At 42.7% G+C, this 19,581-nt stretch overlaps 1 protein-coding gene across 1 annotated transcript in view; it reads left to right on the plus strand.

The window, feature by feature from the left end:
- The window catches only part of pcgf5b (polycomb group ring finger 5b), a 24,017-nt gene extending 4,703 nt beyond the window's left edge, over nucleotides 1-19,314 (plus strand). The window contains exons 2-8 of the mRNA XM_018761192.2: nucleotides 4,958-5,054; nucleotides 7,127-7,182; nucleotides 8,276-8,335; nucleotides 9,781-9,926; nucleotides 11,008-11,106; nucleotides 11,646-11,735; nucleotides 15,032-19,314. Of these exons, the coding sequence (XP_018616708.1) occupies nucleotides 4,958-5,054; nucleotides 7,127-7,182; nucleotides 8,276-8,335; nucleotides 9,781-9,926; nucleotides 11,008-11,106; nucleotides 11,646-11,735; nucleotides 15,032-15,079 (596 nt within the window). The 3' untranslated portion in view covers nucleotides 15,080-19,314. The remainder of the gene's footprint in view (nucleotides 1-4,957; nucleotides 5,055-7,126; nucleotides 7,183-8,275; nucleotides 8,336-9,780; nucleotides 9,927-11,007; nucleotides 11,107-11,645; nucleotides 11,736-15,031) is intronic.
- The last annotated feature ends 267 nt before the right edge of the window (nucleotides 19,315-19,581 follow it).

The following is a 19,581-nucleotide window of genomic DNA, read 5'->3' on the forward strand; positions in this document are numbered from 1 at the left end:
TCTGAGTCGCCGGACGGTTTGCCAGAATCTCTTTGAGGCCGACCGAAAGTCTTCCTCCATGGCCTCACCGAACTCCTCCCAAGCCCGAGTTTTTGCCGCGGCGACTGCCAGAGCCGCGCTCCGTTTGGCCCGTCGGTACCTGTCAGCTGCTTCAGGAGTCCCATGAGCCAGCCAGGCCCGATAGAACTCCTTCTTCAGCTTGACGGCATCCCTTACTTCCGGTGTCCACCACCGTGTTCGGGGATTGCCGCCGCGACAGGCACCGGAGACCTTATGGCCGCAGCTCCGAACCGCCGCACCGACAATGGAGGAGCGGAACATAGTCCATTCGGACTCGATGTCCCCCACCTCCCTCGGGACCTGGTTGAAACTCTGTCGGAGGTGGGAGTTGAAGACCTCTCTGACAGGGGCCTCCGCCAAACGTTCCCAACAGACCCTCACTATGCGTTTGGGCCTGCCAGGTCTGTCCAGCTTTTTCCCCCGCCATCGAATCCAACTCACCACCAGGTGGTGATCAGTTGACAGCTCAGCCCCTCTCTTCACCCGAGTGTCCAAAACATATGGCCGAAGGTCAGAAGAAACGACTACAAAGTCGATCATCGACCTCCGACCTAGGGTGTCCTGGTGCCAAGTGCACTGGTGGACACCCTTATGCATGAACATGGTGTTCGTTATGGATAAACCGCGACTAGCACAGAAATCCAATAACAACTCACCGCTCGGGTTCAGATCAGGGAGGCCGTTCCTCCCAATCACGCCCCTCCAGGTATCACCGTCGCTGCCCACGTGGGCGTTAAAGTCCCCCAGTAGAACGACAGAGTCCCCAGTGGGAGCGCTTTCCAGCACGCCCCCCAGGGACTCTAAAAAGGCCGGGTACTCTACACTGCCGCTAGGCGCATAAGCACAAACGACAGTGAGAGACCGTTCCCTGACCCGAAGGCGTAGGGAGATGACCCTCTCATTCACCGGGGTAGACTCCAACACATGGCGGCTGAACTGGGGGGCTATTAATAAGCCCACACCAGCCCGCCGCCTCTCACCTTGGGCAACGCCAGAATAGTGGAGAGTCCACCCTCGATCGAGTAGAGTGGTTCCAGAACCCAAGCTGTGAGTGGAAGTGAGCCCGACTATATCTAGACGGTATCTCTCAACTTCCCGCACCAGCTCAGGCTCCTTCCCCGCCAGTGAGGTGACATTCCAAGTCCCAAAAACCAGAGTTGGCGCCCGAGGTTTGGGTCGGCCGGGCACTCGGCCCCGACCACCGCCCAAATCACAATGCACCGGCCCCTTACGGTTTCTCCGGCAGGTGGTGAGCCCACCGAAGAGCGGCTCCACGTTGTGGCTTCGGGCTGAGCCCGGCCAGGCCCCGTGGGCATAGACCTGGCCACCAGGCGCTCGCATGCGAGCCCCCCCCCCCAGGCCTGGCTCCAGGGTGGGGCCAGGGGATTTTCATTTCTGAAATATTGCTGCAAAGACATGTTTCATATATGACAACCATTTCGAATATTGCCATGTATTTCAGTCTTTTAGGAGTACAATACATGTTCAGATTAAAAAAGTTAGTGGTCAAAAGTAGCAAGTAGTTTTTTTTTTAAGCAAAACATTCAGGTTTTATACCGTGTTCCATATGTTCATACTGAAGTCAATCTTTTTGTATGAACACTTCAGAACGAATGTCTTGCCACTTTACCCCAGCCTCCGTTTCTTACTCATCAGTGGAGAGTCCATCAAAGCACATGTTTCTATCGCCATTCTCTCCTCCGTCCTGCTGAATCCTTGGACTCCTGTGTGGACTTAATGCAAAATGGTTAGACCCTGATGTTATGTTGGGTCTTCGGTGACCCGAGGACACTGCAGAACAAGACACCATGACCTCTTCACTTGCACCACTCTTTAAATGACCGAGTCACTCGGTGCAGTTTGAAGAGGATGTGCAAGTTAACAATTGCAGAGCTACAACTTAGCAAAGTACCATTTTTTTTTTTTTTTTATGTTGATGAAGTCTACCTTCCCATTTAGTTGAATTTGATGTGCGTGAATGTGAACACATCAAATTAAGAGTGCATAACATTTTACATTTTCGTTCCATAGCGCGTCTATAAGGTGATCTCCAAATGTAGAAGTGGTCATCGCTGGAGGAGGACTCTGTCCCATGTTTCTTTCCTCATAACAGGCCCATTCAAGCATTGTCAGCCTTGAATGTTTCTGGGTGCTGCGTCGTGTCATATGATACGAACCTTAATGTTGTGGCTAAATAAGGTCCGATCCAGATTTAGATTGTGCTTTGTCTACAGAGGACTGATATCAGAACAAGTGCTGTCACACGTACCGCTTTCCTGGTTATACTTCTGGGTACCTTCCTGCAGGATGGAATTTTAATTGAGGCGGGGGGTCCTTGTGTTTTTAAAGAACACTTATTCTCTGCTGAAATATTTATTACTTATAAATAAGACATAAGCTCTAATCTGCTTGACAAACACTTCGAAAGAATAACTCAGTTTCAGGCTGTCACGAGAAAAACGGGTTTTAAAGCCTACATGTGTTTAACTGCTTAAATACTGTAATTACTTTAGTATGTTTCTGACATGGCCACCCATGTCCTTTGCCTATGTTATACCTGCAGAGCAATGTTGAATAAAAGTAGTTGATGTCTACAGATTTTTATATCTGTCAACGTTGCTTGTCTGTAAGGAATCGGTTTTCTCGGATGTTGCAGGGATACGAGTATCTGTGAAGGGCAGTGGGTACCACAGTGGTTATAGCTGTCTCATTTCAGTCAGAAAACTAGGATTTGACCTCTGTTCACATGATTCTGGATATAGTTGTGTAAAAACAGAAGGCCAGTCGGTAGCATAGGGGTTAGAGGTGGAACCTTGAAGACATGGAGCAGGGTTTGCATCCCTACTCCTGCTCTACTTACCCTGAGTTTCCCTAGTTAAAATAATCCAGCTGTTCAAATGGGTCAATTACACTCAGTGTAAAAACCATACATTGAAAAGGGACAGAAATGATAATGTCATATTCATTATGATTCATTCAAGTGTTGCCGAAATTCAGATAACCTACATAGTGTAATCAGTTCTCTTTAAAATTCTGACCTTTTCAGGGTGCCGTCGACTTTCCAGAAGTTTCTGCAGCGGGAGAGCAAATTCGTAATGGCAACGCTCTTTCTTCCTGTATAGCGCGGAACAGGAAGGAAGCTTAGAGTGTGAAAGAAATCAATACAGGCAGTTCCAGCTGTCGCCTCAGCAGAATTAAAATTGGGTTTTACATTTTTTATTTTTTTAAATGTCACATGTGCAGGTGTGGTTATGATTGTGTGTGTGTGTGTATCAGGTTGTGGTCTTGCCTGCTGCAGGAATATGATAGCTACAGCTTGCCCACGTTCTATGCTCTGTGGTCTTATCTCTATTCGGGCTTCAGCACTTGCAGTTGTCAGAGGGTTAATTTCAATCTAAACTGTAATTTGGTGTCTTTGTTGCAGCATTCCCCATAAAATGACTCCCTTCTACCTGACATGTCAAGAGGGGAAGGCTTTAGCCTGCAGAAGCATTTTGATGATTTTATTTTTGTTTTAATGTTGGTTTGCATTTCAGCATTGTCTGCTTATGGAGGGGGATAAGATCTACAAATCTTAATTTCCAGGTTGCTCTGCTGTTATTAAACATTAATAATGAAAGGCACATCCATTCTGAGATGGGTTTAACATCTGTTTGTGCAACTGAACTCATCTTGTTTCCTTCATTAGTGTTGGCTGATGGAAGGTTTCCGAAAATGCACATGGTCACTGGTAGTGCTTTCACATGGAGAACAGTTTTGTGTGGCAGTTTTAGCATTTGGAGGACTTTCTCATATGTTTTGTAACTTCTGGCATGTTTGTAGCTTAGAGAAAATGGTTTGTAGGCAAAGTATATGTTCTTTGGCTGTCCTACATTGCTTCGCTGTAAAGGTTTGCACAAAATTTTGTGAAAACCCTATATAATGTCTTCAGAATGAAAATATTATTGGCCATGTGAGCAGAAATGTAGCACTGATACCATGGTACTCTGTCTACTCAGTCTGGCGTAGTGTTATATTGAGTTCGTCTGACCTCCTCTTTGTCTTTTTTCACAGCCGTTTGATGAAATGGGAATTGGAAGTATTGTTTTCCAAACAGGGTGTCTAGAAATAGCTTTTTGTCCTCTTTACACAGCTTTTCTATGACAGTGCATTCATGAGACTGAAGTTATAATTTGAGTCTTGGAAACGCATATTTTTGTAAGATTGCAGCAAAAACAAGGATGGAAGACTCCATAAAAGTGATCAGGAAGCCCTTATGAGAACAATATGCTTTTGTTGGCAAACGGAGAGGGACTTGCGTTAATAATTTGAGTTGTCTTTTACAACATGGGATTGTAATTTCCATTAATCCATTTTCACTAACCATGTGTCCTGGAGTTGCCCCCCCCCGGTTGCCTCCCCCGTCTGGGGAATATCCTGGAATTGGTCGGCCCATGGCTGAGGGGGTACACTGTGGGCATGATGCCAGTTCATTGCAGTGTGGCCACACACACATACTCACATTCACACACTATGGGCTATTTGGCATCACTAATTTACCTGAACTGAGTGTCTTTGAACTGTGGGAGGAAACCAGAGCACCTGGGGTAAACCCACACAGGCAGGACATGCAGGCTCCATGCAGACTGAGTCAGGTTCCACCTTATGTGCAAACAGGTGCTGTGAGATGGCAGCGCTACTCACTGCGCCGCCATGCGGCCCTAGTACTGTATGTTGTAAAATAAAGGTAAACATGACTTGCTGATCCAGGTGATTTGTAAGTAATGCATTCTGTTAACTAAATGTCTTTTTTGATAAGATGTAGTCAAAATGCAGTTTTTTTTTGTCGTCATTTGTGGTGTGATGTCTGACATGTATTTCAACACACTTCTCCTCTTGTCTCCCTCTTATTTGCCAGTTTGTAAAAGCTGCATTGTCCAGCATTTTGAGGACAGCAATGACTGTCCTAAATGTGGCATCCAAGTTCATGAAACAAATCCTCTAGAAATGTTAAGGTAAGCTGTTTTAGTACAATGTGACTTCTGTTGATGGGAAGAACATGTAACTGTGAGAATATAGAATAACATTATGCAAATGTATTAAAGGCTCTCTTATATGTGCCAAAAATATCCGTTTTCTCAAAGCATGTCAAAGATAAATCCTTGTGCTCCTCAAAATGTCTCTCCTGTGAAGTTGGGCAGATCTAAGCCTGGGACATTTTATTCACTCCTTGAATTTAATGTTGGTTGTAGGAGAGGAAAAATGAGTAAACTGTGTCCCTTGTTCCCGAATCACAGGCCTTCACTATGTGGGTGGGAGGAATAGTTAGATGATGATGAACTTGATCTTGACATTACAAGTTCCAGGAGAGCTGGATCTCTCTCATCAGCATGGAGGAGCTGTGCCATGAGCCAAGGGAAAGCCTGAAGACCAAGACCTCTTTGAGCGATGCTGTGCTTTCTCCTGCTCGCCATGTCGGGGCCGTTTAGTTATTAAAGAAGGAGCAGTGTATGCTGTACATGCACCCTTATTTGGTCATCTGCAGTCAGAATCCTGCTGCAAGATCAGGCTGTGTGTTTGGGTGTTTCGGTGAAGGATATAGTGGTTTATAGGTGACAGTCAAAATGTCAAAACCTTTTGGTTTCATGTGTTCTGCTTCCTGTCATTGGTGTGACACACACACACACACACACACACACACACACACACACACACACACACACACAGGTACAGAATCTCTAGAAACATCCAGTCCTACATGAGCAGGTGGAAGACTTTCTCTTTTTATGTGACCACATACATTTTATCAGGTGTTGCTCTTTTTCCTTGAAATCAGTTGCAGTATACTAATATTCACAATTTTCATGACCAGCATACTTCAGGGCTTTGTGATTTGAAAGCATCATTGTCATTCATGGTCTTTAAGAATACTCAGTTATGTAACACATGCATTTATTTTGTAAAGTTCAACAATGCATTTATTTTTAAATCAGCAGTTTTAAAGCTTGGCTCTTTTATGCAAATATAAATTTTAGTAATTATCCTTCCTTCAGCTGTTAACTGAATTGAAATGGCATGATTGTTATCATGGTAAACTGTAAAGTGTTAATTGGGGTCTTGCACTAAATGCAAATTATAGCAAAATGGTAAAAATTAATGCATACGAACTAATGCAAAAAATGCTCAGTTTAATTAAACTGAGTATGGTCAATAGATGGTCTACTTTAGCTACAAATTTATCAAAATTAAATAATATAGATTAATGACTCCATTAAGTTCAATATTTTTAAATTTTGCAGACTAAGTATATATTTTAAATAAGCACAACTGGAGCAATTTTCTCATATCTTGTAATTTATATTCCCCAAAACACTCTTCAGTTAACATGATGCAGAATTTAGGAAATCCTCAGCCCAGGAGTTCAATGGAGGGCTGATAAAAGATTATTTAATTAGCACAGTAGGAACAAAACTAGCATACACAGGGGACCGATAAGACCAGGATTTACAACCTCCAGGCTTGTGGTAACTGTTCTGCCTTTGAATGGTTTGTATTTAATGTGCCTGGTGTTGATACTTGTGGTGTAAGGAAGACAAGACCATGCAGAAAAAAGAATATGGTACGACATAAGAATGCGGACATATCATGATGCTCGTCTTCAGCTTTCCACGGTACAGTCAGTAAATCCGAAATCTGGCCGCTGTGCCACGCTGCTGTGGTCGCGAGCCTTCGGCTCCTATGTTACGTGTAATGTTTTGTGTAACTGCTCTCTCATAACCACAGCAGCGTCACACAATCACCAGTGATAATACTTACTGAATGTACTGTGTGTTTGTGTAACTTGTTAAAGGGCAGATTGAGTTTGAAGTCCCTACCTACTGTCAGTTACAGTTTGGGTGGAGGAACAGCATTCCCTCACACTTTTAATATTTCATGTGCCTCTAAATCAGTGGCTCACTGGACTTTGATGGGCAGCAAGGGAGCCCTGTGATTCCTACAGTTGTCCCCACCTTGCTGGTGAAGCACCACACACCTACTCAGCAGTCCTTTCCTTTTGTCACAGTCCCGCTCTCCCCTTTTCCTTTAGGCTGGACAACACCTTGGAGGAAATCATATTTAAACTTGTGCCTGGACTTCGAGAAAGTAAGATGATGCTTTCCTGCCGTTCAGCCCATGATCATGTTTTCAGTAATTTCCTCAATGTACCGATAACGTCAACTGAGCGCCGTTGATTGGTGTTTTAGCCACATTTCATTCACATCCTTTGTTTGATTTAACTGTAGATTTTTTGCTGTGCATCTCAGATCGTGATATGAATAAACATTGGTAAGATTGTAGTTTTTGAAACAGCATTTTATTAGCATGTTTAAGCAAGAAATGGGAAATGAAAATGTGAACCGTCGGCTGTGCTTATCGGCGATACGTTGAATGAAGTCTTTATTATCGTAATAATCACTGATGCTGCCATGGTGATGTATACGCGATGGTATGCATTGCTGGAAGGGAATATACGTTGCTTTCTGCTCACCTTCTGCAGCTGATCACTTTAATGTGGGTTGAAATTTTAAGGGCCTTAACTACACATACACAGTCTAAAACCGCTTGCCCCAAGCGGGGTCGCGGTGAACCGGAGCCTAACACGGGGCACAAGGCCGGAGGGTGAGGGGACACCAGTCTATCACAGGGCACGCCAAGCAGGACTTGAACCCCAGACCCACCAGAGAGCGGGCACAGGTCAAACCCACCACGCCCCCTCTGTACTGTACTCTAATTTCCACAATTAGAGGTAACGCACATTTGCGTTAAATATATACATAATCTTTATGTTCCTTTAAGAAATTGATCATTAGATTCCTACAAAGAAATGGACTTGACAAAAAAATTAGTGACTCATTGTCCAATAGAAATATTGAAATAAGATCTAGACTAACAGGTTGCATGTTGATCTCACATGATGGAGATATTAAGTTTTGAAGTCCCTTGCTGGAAAAAAACTCTCCAGCATATCAGTGAATGACTGTTTACTCATAAAATTGCAAATTATATGTAAAATTGTTATGTCAGCTATTTTTGTATGGAAGTGTTTGGTAAGCAGATAAAGAATAATGCAAGCAGCACATTGACGGAGGTACAGGCATGTCATTTTCGTAATGGCTAATGGCACCATCTTGTTTTGATTGCTGGCTTTTATTCTGCTCTGTTTTTTGCAATAATTTTCTTTTTATCTGATAACTAGGGGAACAACAACAGGAGATTGAGTTCTGGAAGAAGAACAGGTCAAAAGAAAACGGTGAAGGTAAACGCTGTCTATTTAAGTACATTCTCTAACATTTCAGTGAATATAGCAGTGCAGGGATAAACAATTATGAGAAAATAGCCCCTCATTCTAGTTGAATGTCTAAGTGTGCCTTGATCTGTTTTTTCTTTTTTTTTCTTTTTTTAATAAAATCTTGTTAAAAGTACAGGTGAGGTCATTTGTTATTCATACTGTTATGTCGTTGATAGCTCTTTATTTCATCAGTGTGAGCAGAGGAGTTCAATATGCATTGCTGTTAGTGTCAATGGTCCTTTGTCTGGCCTGTTTTTCACATTACTTTTTCAAAGTACCACATCTGCATTTATATTTACTTTTTAGAATCAAGGCAGCAAGCAATGTACTTTTTTTAAAAAAAAAAAAAAAAACAACACATTTGAACACCATGAACTGGGCCCAAATAATACTAATATCATTGTCCTTCAGTGAAAAAGATGGGAATATTTGCTTCCTAATAGGGGTAAGAATTGCCCCCCTTTACTTCAGTTTGAAGCTGGCACCTCAGTAGTATTGACTGGGAAGGGATCTCTAATCAGCTGGCTGAAGAGTTATGGAAATTGTGCTGTCATTGCTGGGACAGTTGGCGGAAGGAGTGGGAGTGGGACGTGGGTTGAGGCATAAATGGGTCTTGTGTCAGGTGAAAGGTTTAGGGCCTCCAGGAGGGAGAGCGATAAGGAAAGGGACAAAGACAGAGCGGTGATCCGAGGTCCTTTATTCTGCGTCAAAACTCTTTCTGTAGGCACTGCAGTAGGTGGCAGTGAGTCACGTCTGAGGGCAGAGAGGATGGGTCGTGGGGGAAGGCTGATGAAACCTGTGCTTTCACTCTGAGACGAGAGGAGTGAAATCAGTAGGACTGGGACTGACTGAGTGATTGGCGGCTCTCCTTTGTCAAAACGGTCTTGTCCCCACATCATACCGCGTGTCTCCGGTGTCCTTGAGCGTACGAGATGCTGTCGTTTAATTAAAACCCTTGTTGGTCTTGATTTGTTCATGAAGGACAATTTGTCACATTCTATTAACAGAGGGTATTAAGAGATTTCTTTGAGAGCGTTTGAAAATTAGCGTGTTTAGTGCCCTGAAAGCAAGACTGCAGCTCCTTCGTGACTTCCATGGTGTTGTCTAACATGGAGTGAAGTGCCACTGTCTGCCTTCATTCATTGGTTTTTGGATACTTGCATGCCATGTGTTTCTAGGATGTATGTCATGACCCTTTGCTTGATTTTCTTGTATGGTGACAACTGCATGAAGCCTTCCTGAAAATACAAGTGTGAATGAATGGTTTTTTCAGAATGGATCCAAAATCACTGCTGGATCAATTTTTAAAATTCAGTTTAGAATTGGGAACAATAGAACGATTGAATCCTGTAACGGCAGAAGTGAAATACAAAACTTCAGACCAAGCCAACATGAAGGTCTTCTTCCCGCAGACGATGGCCCCAAGTCCAAGAAGCCGAGAGTTGACGAGGAAAACGAGCAGGATGCAGACCAGGACTACCACAGGAGCGACCCCCAGATAGCGATCTGCCTGGACTGCCTGCGCAACAATGGGCAGATGGGGGAGAATATTGTGAAGGTCAGTCATACTGCAGTGACCTGGATGTACTCTGACTTCCCACATCTTCTCCATCAGCTCCTCTTTTGCAGGTTTTTCCACCCTCTGACCACACCTGTGTTTTCTGTTAATCTTACCTCCTCATTCATTTTCTGTTCTCTCAAGCTTTCCCATTCTGCAAAGCAGCTTACACTGTTAGGTTTTCATATTAAGGTGATTACAATTAATTGTCCATTTATATAGCTGGCTTATTTTTTGGTCCATATCAGGATACATACCTTGATCAGAGCTAATACAGTAGGATCAGGAATTTGAACCTGGGTCCTTTTCATTATAAGGCAGCAATGCTGAAAATAGAAAATAAAATTTCTTGTTCAGAAATAGTTCAGATATGTTCAACATTCATGGCTGGAAAATAGATACTGTGACAAAATTGAATGTTTTTCGCATTGACAAATCGGAGCCAATGAGGTTGTATTTTCTTCTAATACTAATACAGGTCCTTCCTAAACCTTCTCCGACCCGTTTTCCTTCTTTGTCGCAGTTTTCTATTCCTTTCTTTCTGCCTTTTCCCCTCCCCGCCCACTCGCCTGTCCTCACCCCTTTGCCCTCATCTCATCAGCTCACCGAAGCCTGAAAATGCTCTTCTCTTCAGGTGCCTGATGCTCCCGGTGTATATAGTACAGCTCTGTTAATAAACAGTGCCGTGTAACTGGTTTTTAATTGGGGGGGGTAAAAGGAGGCTTTTTTGTTATATCTTTGGCAGAGCAACACAAGTCACTAATTATGCTCATATCAATCTGTGCCACACATTGAGTCGCTTATCCATTGGTGTAATTGCTAATGGTGTTCCCTCCTCTATATGCTAACGTTGGCCTCCATAACTGAGATACCGTGCAAGGTTTCCAGTTTCGGGGGGGGGGGGGGGGGGCGCAAAGTCTGTTTCTAATGGACATGCACATTTTTATCTGTAATATCTTTAACCAAAAGCTGCATTCTAACACAGGAGTGTTTATTCTTTAATAAAACTTGACAGCGCATAAGCAGTTTGAGATATTAATGCATGTCAATGTACTTAATCTGACTTTAATGCTTCCTCTAGGGCTTAATGAAGAAATTCATACGGTGCTCGACTCGGGTGACCGTCGGTACAATTAAGAAATTTCTTAGCTTGAAGTTAAAGCTTCCAAGTTCTTATGAGGTAAGCGACACATTGAATCCATCTCATCCATAATCTTTCTAGATGGAAAGTGCAAATGGAAAAGGCACTTTGAGTTGTGCTTCACTTAAAATTCCAGCTGCAGCTTTTTCATTCCTGCCTTTATAGTGCGCTGTGTGTTTATACCTAGGGTCACTTAGAGCACATACCTATCAGCATGTTTGTTCAGTGGTTAGAAATCTTCTGCTGTTAGCAGGATAGTGTCTCAACTGCAAGGGTGTCTCTTATTTATCGTGGGCATTGGGGAGAATCAAACACTGACAGCATAGTTCAATCTCACTTGGGTTGTGCTCGTTGCGGTGTGCTTCAGTTGCTGTTTTTACGAAAGATCCCTTACAAAAACACTTACTAGAAGTAGCTGTCCTGTGACAGCGGCAAATTGAACACCTTCAGCAAGGTGTCATTGCCAGGGTCCAGTGACACTTACTCCCTGAGGGTCACCCTCCTGACAGTTCCTGTCCAAAGGTCACCATCAACCAGCCAAACTGCTTCATTGTCACCTGCTGTTTCTCTCTTCACAGCTGGATGTTCTATGCAATGGGGAAATCATGGGTAAGGACCACACCATGGAGTTTATCTACATGACAAGGTGGAGGCTTCGGGGCGAAAATGTAAGCATAAATAAATGCAGCTTTTCACTTCTCCATTCAGTTATTTATAGATATATATAATTTTTTTTTTTTTTTTTTCCCTTCAGTTTTGCGTTTTTTTTTTCTTCTTACACATGGATGCTGCTGCTGAATGGCTCCTCTCTATACTAGTCAGATGAGAGCCACAGCTTGGCTTTAAGCTGATTAGCTGGCTCGCCACTGGAAATGTGACTGCCACTCAGGAGACAGTCCCATAATCTGAAACATGTCACCTGAGGACAGCAGACAAAACTATAAGAAAAAACACTTCAGCTTTGAGCTGTAACCGAAAGACTTAAGAAGCAAGTGCTGTACATAATCATCAGAATGAATTTTTTGAATGCTGCATTGAAATGCTTGGAACTTCATTGTTTCCTTTGGCAGAGAAAAATACCACGTATAAGGAGGAACCCACCCAAATCAATGGCTTGCTCATTTATTTATTTATTTATTTGTTTGTTTGTTTGTTTGTGATACTTCAAATGTATTGCCAGGGAGCTCCAGTAGCATGTGTGGGATTCTGGGATGGCCTGCTTTCCCTTTGGCCTCACCTTCTCCTTTCCAGGCTGCAGCCTACCCAGCTGTGAAATTGTCTGCCATTTGTAAGATGGCAAAAAATAGCCAAGATCTCATTGCGAAGTCATACTTAAGTACACACAGTGAACCAGATGATCATTTTCCTTAAGCCTCTATTAAACTAGAGAGCTGAAGGTAAAAACTATAGCACTTGTATAAAGTAAACAAGGAACAGTTATACATGGACATGTGTTTTACATTTATTCATTAAGGAGACACTTTTCTCCAAAGCAACGTACATCTCATAGAAGATGCAATGTGTGCATTACAGAAAGACTTAGCTGCAGATGTGTGATTCTAAAGTACAGTTTTATGCTGAATGCGTAATATTTGTTACTCAGCATCACTGGGATATTCACAGGGTACAATAATAGTTATATGCATATAGTAGTGTTTTATTATCCAGTATTTGAATACAAATGATTACAAAAGACTGCATACAAAATGTGACTTTTTAAAGGGATTTTGACAAAGTGAGCAGAGAAATGAATTCCCCTATAAAGGCAATTTCTGGAAAGAACGGGAATGCTGGAAATAGAAATATCCGGTCTTTCAGGTAATGGCACAAAGCAATGAGAGAAGAGATAAAGGCAGAGAATTAGATTCATTAGACAAACCACCGACTGAGAACTGTGAGGCACAAATGAGCAAGCAGAGGAGGGAACATTTCCATAATTCACACAGATGAGAGAGGCACCATTGGGTTATGAAACTTGTCTGCTTACCAACAAGGTGGGGCTGAATTTCAAATGAGGTGGCAAACCTATCTAAACCCTAACAAGACAACCATAATTAAATTAACAGCCAGATTAGCCACGCATCTGTTAAATGTTTACTTACATCTTAATGTGATGATAGAAGTTTGCAAAATGAAAGAAGACTTTGCAAAACAGGTGGGGGTAATAAGACTATTTTTGGCTGTGACTTCAAGTAGCATCTCGATCTGCACTTGTATGCAAACATGGTGTGGACACACTGGTTTATGTGAGGTGCAGTCCAGTTTAAATGTTTGCATGTAACAAACATGGATTTTCATACAGCTCCTTATTGTTATTAAAACAATTATTTGGGGAAAGAGGCTGTGTTGATGGTGCATAATTGCAACCAGTTTTGAACACGTTCTTGGTTACAATGTATTGCTTATACTCTTTCATTGCATATAGTTATTTTGCACACAATAAAGGTTCTTGTGGTTAAGAACTGCGGTGAAGTGCAGTTTTCACAGAAATGCAGCACTTCTACAGAAATGAAAAATCGAAACTGAAACTGATCAACCTCATGCTGCCCTGAGAGGTTAACTTCATGGGTCTCGTGGCTCCCTGCTGGAAACGCCACCAATCAACCCTTGATATCAGAAGGTTTTCATGGCTTGGGTGTTTTGCTTGAAGGTTCAACTCCCAGGTCAAAGTTTGTCTTGAAATGCTGTGCTGAGCTGAGTGCCTTGGGCAGCCTGGGCATCTGCCATTGCAGGAAGAGAAGGCTTGTTGGTTCTCCTGGTTCCTCTTGGTGCCCTCGCAGCCAGATAGCTTATAAAGACAGGCCCTGGTTAGGGTTAGTGCTTCTCTTCCTCCTTTCACCATTTTCTCGTGACTTGGAAGAGCTATCATCTGCCACAGGGTGCTCACTAACTGATTAACCAAGAAAGTAAAGCACATTGACCTTCTCTGTTAAAAGCACAGTACAGTTCCTATAAATTTTGGAAAGTATATTGCAGGAAAAATTTTTTTGTACAGCCTTGGAATAAGGGAAGTGCACTGATTCTCAGAATGGTACAGTAGGTTTTACCACTGCAGTTTTCCTTGTGATTTTAAACTTATGTCTTGTTTTTAGTTTTTTGTGCTTGGAAATTTTCACCAGGACAAAAAACTGCTCCCCCCCCCCCTTGTCCACTGGGTTTCATTTTGAGTCAAAAGGAATGTCATCACCAGGCAGAACAATGCCATTGCAGCACAGAAAGTGTATTCTCAGGCTGATGTCTGCAGCCCTTTCTACACCAGATTCCTCAGTTGTCACCTGGCAAACTGTTAATGTTTTACCTCTTTTCAATGTTGACAAAGCTATTTTTGTAAATGTGCCAGGATCTTAAGGACGGCACTACATATTCTGTATGCGTAAACCATAACAATATGTTAAACATAACAAATGACATCTCCCTTTTGACTTGGGGACTTGCAACAAAGTGTTATTCAGAGCATTGAGTGTTTTGCAGCAGACATACAAAGGCACTCAACAGCTCCACAAAGAAAGGATGAACTCCCCACCCGCCGGGGGGGGGGAGAGGACGACAGACAGAAAGAAGTGGGTCACGCGGCTCTCGGTGCCATGTCCCTCCTTGGCGATATGCAAAGACGTGTCCATGTCTAAAAATAGAGGCCTTCTCGGGCCACATCTGCCCGTGGATTCCGGTTGTTTCTCACCTGTGGGAGCAGCGCACTTGCCCGGCCCGTTCGAGTGTATGCCCGAGAATCAGTCACTGTCAGCACTACCCCCTCGCACCTGAAAATGGAGACATTAACTTCAGAAAGTCTGCCTTGAAGAAGCACAGTACAGCGTTTCCATGGATATTTACACTAATGCATCTTCATGTTTCTAATGATGTCTTTGTTTCACCTTACAGATAACATTAGTGACAAGTGTGAGCGATTAGTGTGACTGAATTAACATGTGGCTCTCCCCCCCCTCCCCTCCTGTGTTTTTCTCAGGCCTACCCGATGGTACTAGAGTATCGACCCCGTATCGACTTTGGTTAGACGGCGAGGGATCTTGCGTGACGATGTGTAATGATGCCTGCACTAACTTCAACCCATCGACAGATCGTGCAATGAATGGATATGCCTGGCATGCAGACATTCTTGTTTCTCCTTTTCAATTCCCCCCAGCATGTGGTCACATGTCTGCCTCTGCCTTACCTTTCATTTCTCCCTTTCCACTACAAAGTGCATACTTGGTGATACGTTTGGTTGTAGGTACAGAGCTCTTGTATGGCTACAGCAAACAGTTTCTCCCAAGAGGCTTTTAGTTCACAGATGGCAAACAGACCCGCGTTGGGTAATGCTGGGTTCTACACAGCAATATCCTTCAAGATCCTTTAAACAAAGTTACAGTGCATTCATAAAGTATTCTTTCACTTCACACAGCACATTTATTGTGGGGGGGGGGGGGGGGGAATTTCAGCAATATATTTTCTTCCCAAAATGAAAAGGCATTCCTCCTTTATAAAAGTAATTACTCCTTTCTCACATCCTCAGTAAACTCTCTATACATATAGGCCTTTTGAGCAATTAAAGCTGAGTTCCATTGTCTTTGTCTATGAGCGTTGCACATTTAGATTTTTCTTTTTTCTGGATTTTTTTTTTCCCCTTTTTTTTGCCCATTCTTCCATTCAAATTTGCTCCAGTGCTGCCGGCTGAGACGAATAGAATTGGTGGAGTTTTGTGGTCATTGAGCAGGTTTTCAAGCCTTTGTAATTTTGGAGTAATAACTTTTTGTTTTAAACAATTTCTTTGTGGGTTTTTTTTTTTTTTTTTCGTTTAAGTCTTTTGGGTCATTGTCCTGGACCTTGTATTTGTGGCTAAACAGATTTTCCAGAGAGGGAAACGGGTTCTTCAGTAGTATTGGCCTGTATTTGGCTCCGTCCATCTTGGCTTTGACACCAACAGGCTTCCCAGACAATCATGCTGAATAATAACTCAGTAGCTTGATGCTGACACCATCATGCTTCATGCTTGGGATGTTGTTCCCTTGGTGATGGACTGTTTGGTTTGTGCCAAATGTAGTGCTTAGCTTTCAGGTGAAATAGCTCAACTTTTACATCCCATCAGATTCAAACCAATTATTCCAGGAGCTCTCCAGGTCTGTCAGATGACGTCCCTTCACTGACAATTACCCTTCTCATCCACTTACTCAGTTCAGTAAGACAAGTTGATCTCATTTTGTGTTCTATTTTTCCCATTTTGGTGCACTGGGTTTACCTACTCCTAGGAACACTTGAAGCTCTGCCAAGGTTATTGTTATTCTCTAACATTTCCTTTTAGCAGTCTTAGTTCTACTGGGCAGCTCCTTGTCTTCATGACAGTGTCACTGATCTGAATTGCCTTTTCATTTGAGACCTCAGTCACTTCTTATTTTCCACTTATGCAGCCTGACGTAAGTGATTCTTATCATGTGATTTCTCAAGAAAATTGAGTACACATGACTTAGTTCAGATGGTTAATCCAAAGCCGATAACATATTGCTGAAATCACCTTCCGGTTAGTCATTTGCTGACTGGAAAAATTGTCCAGTTTACATATTTTAATTTGAACTTGCAACATAGAAATTAATGAATTTGAATAATTGAGGGTTGAATACTCTGAATGCACTGTATGTAATCTTCCTTAAGAGTGATTCCTTTACTTTCCCAAAAAAGTTTGTCATACAAAGGTGGAAATTATGGTAAGAGGTAATTTTAAGTTGTGATTGTTTACAGAAAAATTCTTGTGAGCTCTATGAAGGCAGTTCATTTTGGAAGTCATAATAAGAGGTGCAGGAATACAATATACTTTCCTTGAAAGTATTGACATTGAGCTGATGTATTTGTTAATGATATGGTTCTCCTACTCAAGTGTCCTCGTAGTACATGATGGAAAAGGGGAGGATCGCGCAAACCAATTCTTTCTTGTAGATGTCACGGCTACAAAGGAACAGTTCTGCATGTGTTAACACAAAAACCGGGACACCATTCCCTCTGACCAGGTGCGTTACTGGTGGATTGCGGCACTGAAACTGTCCATTGACTTTTTCAGTGCTACAGTTTGTCGTCCTTCCTTATGAGCAGCTCTCTGAGGTGACGGCTTACAGCAGTGTAAGCAGGAAGCCTTTCCCGGCATTCTCTTGGATTGGGGAGGCAGGTGCAGCTGGCTCTTAGGAGGCCTTCAGCCCTCCGTTCCTTCATCGATCTTTCAAGCCAGATGTTGTAAATGAGCAGAATACAGTTTCACACCCACACAGCCTTGTTGGAAGAGCAAGAGCAGTTGCCAGCAAGAGGCAGTCAGTCTGCTCACGTCTGCTGTGATGCCGTCATCACTTGGCGCCACGTGGTCCGGTAAAGCAGAAGTGAATTGAGGAACACTGAAAGAAATGAGTGAGCACTCCATGGTGTGGAAAATGTTTGTGTAAACTGTAAATACAGCTTAGAAAATGACTGGAGATCTTGTAATTGATTTTCAGATCTTATGCAGATGGCTGGGGGAGTCATTACTCAACTAAGTTGGTTAACGCTAACCTCTAGTCGTAGACTCTCACTAAGGCTGAGGGCAAGGTAACTCTATGATAATGCGTCTTGAGTTTAATGTAAGCCTTTTTGTGGGTTTTTTTTTTTTTTTCTTTTTTGTTGGGAGAGCTCAAGGAGGTTTCTTCCCCTCTTGATTGATAGTTGAGGGTTGAAGGTTATCAGGGGCTTTCTATTGGAAAGCTCCCCAACTCAGTTTGAGCATCTGTTTTGTACCTTTCACCTGTTTCTTCAGATTGGTCATCTGGGCAGTACCGCTAGATTAGCACCTGCAAAGCGCTACATGGAAAGTGCACCTGTACTTTCGTCTGGTCACATGTGTCAGAAAGGTATTTCTCAAACCTCGTATCGCTCTCTGGAGGAGCAAGGCGAGCGCTCAAATAAAAGCTGGGCTGCAATGTGATTACGCAGGGAGCCTCTCCTGAAAATCTCATGAACTGGTAATGGCTTTTTTGGCACATAGTGTTATTGATGGAAGAAGGCTGCATTGATAGGCTTTAGCTGGACGAACGCGATTGTGAAGCTGCTGGTCTGTGGACCCTGGCAACCGACCACATGTGTGCAGAGAAGCGATCTGCACCAGCCTTATATTCAACAGACAGGGTCTGTTTTTAGCTTCATTGCTGCACTGTTTTCCTTTTAACTTGGGCTGTAGTTTATACAGGTTACTCACCCCCCCCCCGACCCACTTACTCAAAAGGTCATTTTAGCACAGTTTAAAAAAAAAAAAAAAAAAATGAAAAAAGCTGTGTTTTCTAAAATGTCTCAGGAGGTCTGAATCGGAAACTAATTCTCAAGGGCACGTACAGAGGCTAAATTTAGAGTATAAGGCACTGAAGTGCCATAGACCACCTGGTTTTTGGATATATTGTCATTTTTGGGGGGGGGGCACAGAGTGAGAGTGAGTGACGCATCAGAACTTCAGAATTTGAGTTGATTTGTACAGGGAGAGATGAATGCTACGAAAAAGTGACCAGAGGGGGCGAACAGAAGCAAACTAGTGAAGAGTTTAGGGGTAAAGGAGTGAGATGTGCTTTTCAATGATCTCGATCCATTCATACCAGGAGTACCAGTAGCATATTCCAGCTTCTGTATGTCAAACGGGAGGGTTTGGACTAACATTGTAAGCAAACGTGAGAAATAGTTCCTGCAATGTGAATGTGTGTCTGCAAAAGCATGAGCCAAAAACTTTCTTTGAAAACACCATCAAAAGACAGTCCGAGGTGGACCGACTCGGACGTCCGCGTCAAATGTCCACCGCTCCGCTGATCCCCATGGAACCGGTGACGCTTTGTGTAGGAACACCCTCATCCTATATATGTATTTCACTAGTGGAGCCTAAGAAACTTGTTCGTCAGCCTCCTATGATCTTTCACAAGTGTGCTTTTCTTTGTTTAACGTGTCTTTAAATAGTGTTTATAAAACCGAGTAAAACAACTCAACCCTTTCGTGGTTTAATTGTTAGTTGAGAACATGTTTAGACCGAATAACCCTGGAGATGTCATTGTGCTGCGATGAACAATATGATGTATTTTTGTAATGATGAGCACTTGTAGATATTTTACCTTGAAATAAAATTGTATGGTGTATGTTTTCCAAATATAAAATGCTGCTTAAAACAATCTATTCTATTTTTCAATGTAAATGTGCCTGAAATGCATTCCTATAGAGATTAGAACTGTATATATAGATATATATGCAAGAGTTGTTCTATACTGTATGTGATCTGACATTATTAAAAAATGCCAAATGAATTGTGGTTGGAGTGGGTGTCACTCAGCTTACTTAAGTTTCCTTAAAACTGAATTCTGAAGTTCAGGAGGAAATTGCAATGGACGTCAATACCGAGTACTATGGTAAAATACATCTTGGAGCACATCTGCAGTTGAGTCTTTCAGCTGGCAACCTGTGGCTGCACATTAGCAAAGCTTATGGTCGGGTGTACAAGTGTTGTCTATTTCCATAAAATGCTGAGTCAAACTG

Source organism: Scleropages formosus, chromosome 24, assembly GCF_900964775.1.
Source record: "Scleropages formosus chromosome 24, fSclFor1.1, whole genome shotgun sequence".
Taxonomy (NCBI): domain Eukaryota; kingdom Metazoa; phylum Chordata; class Actinopteri; order Osteoglossiformes; family Osteoglossidae; genus Scleropages; species Scleropages formosus.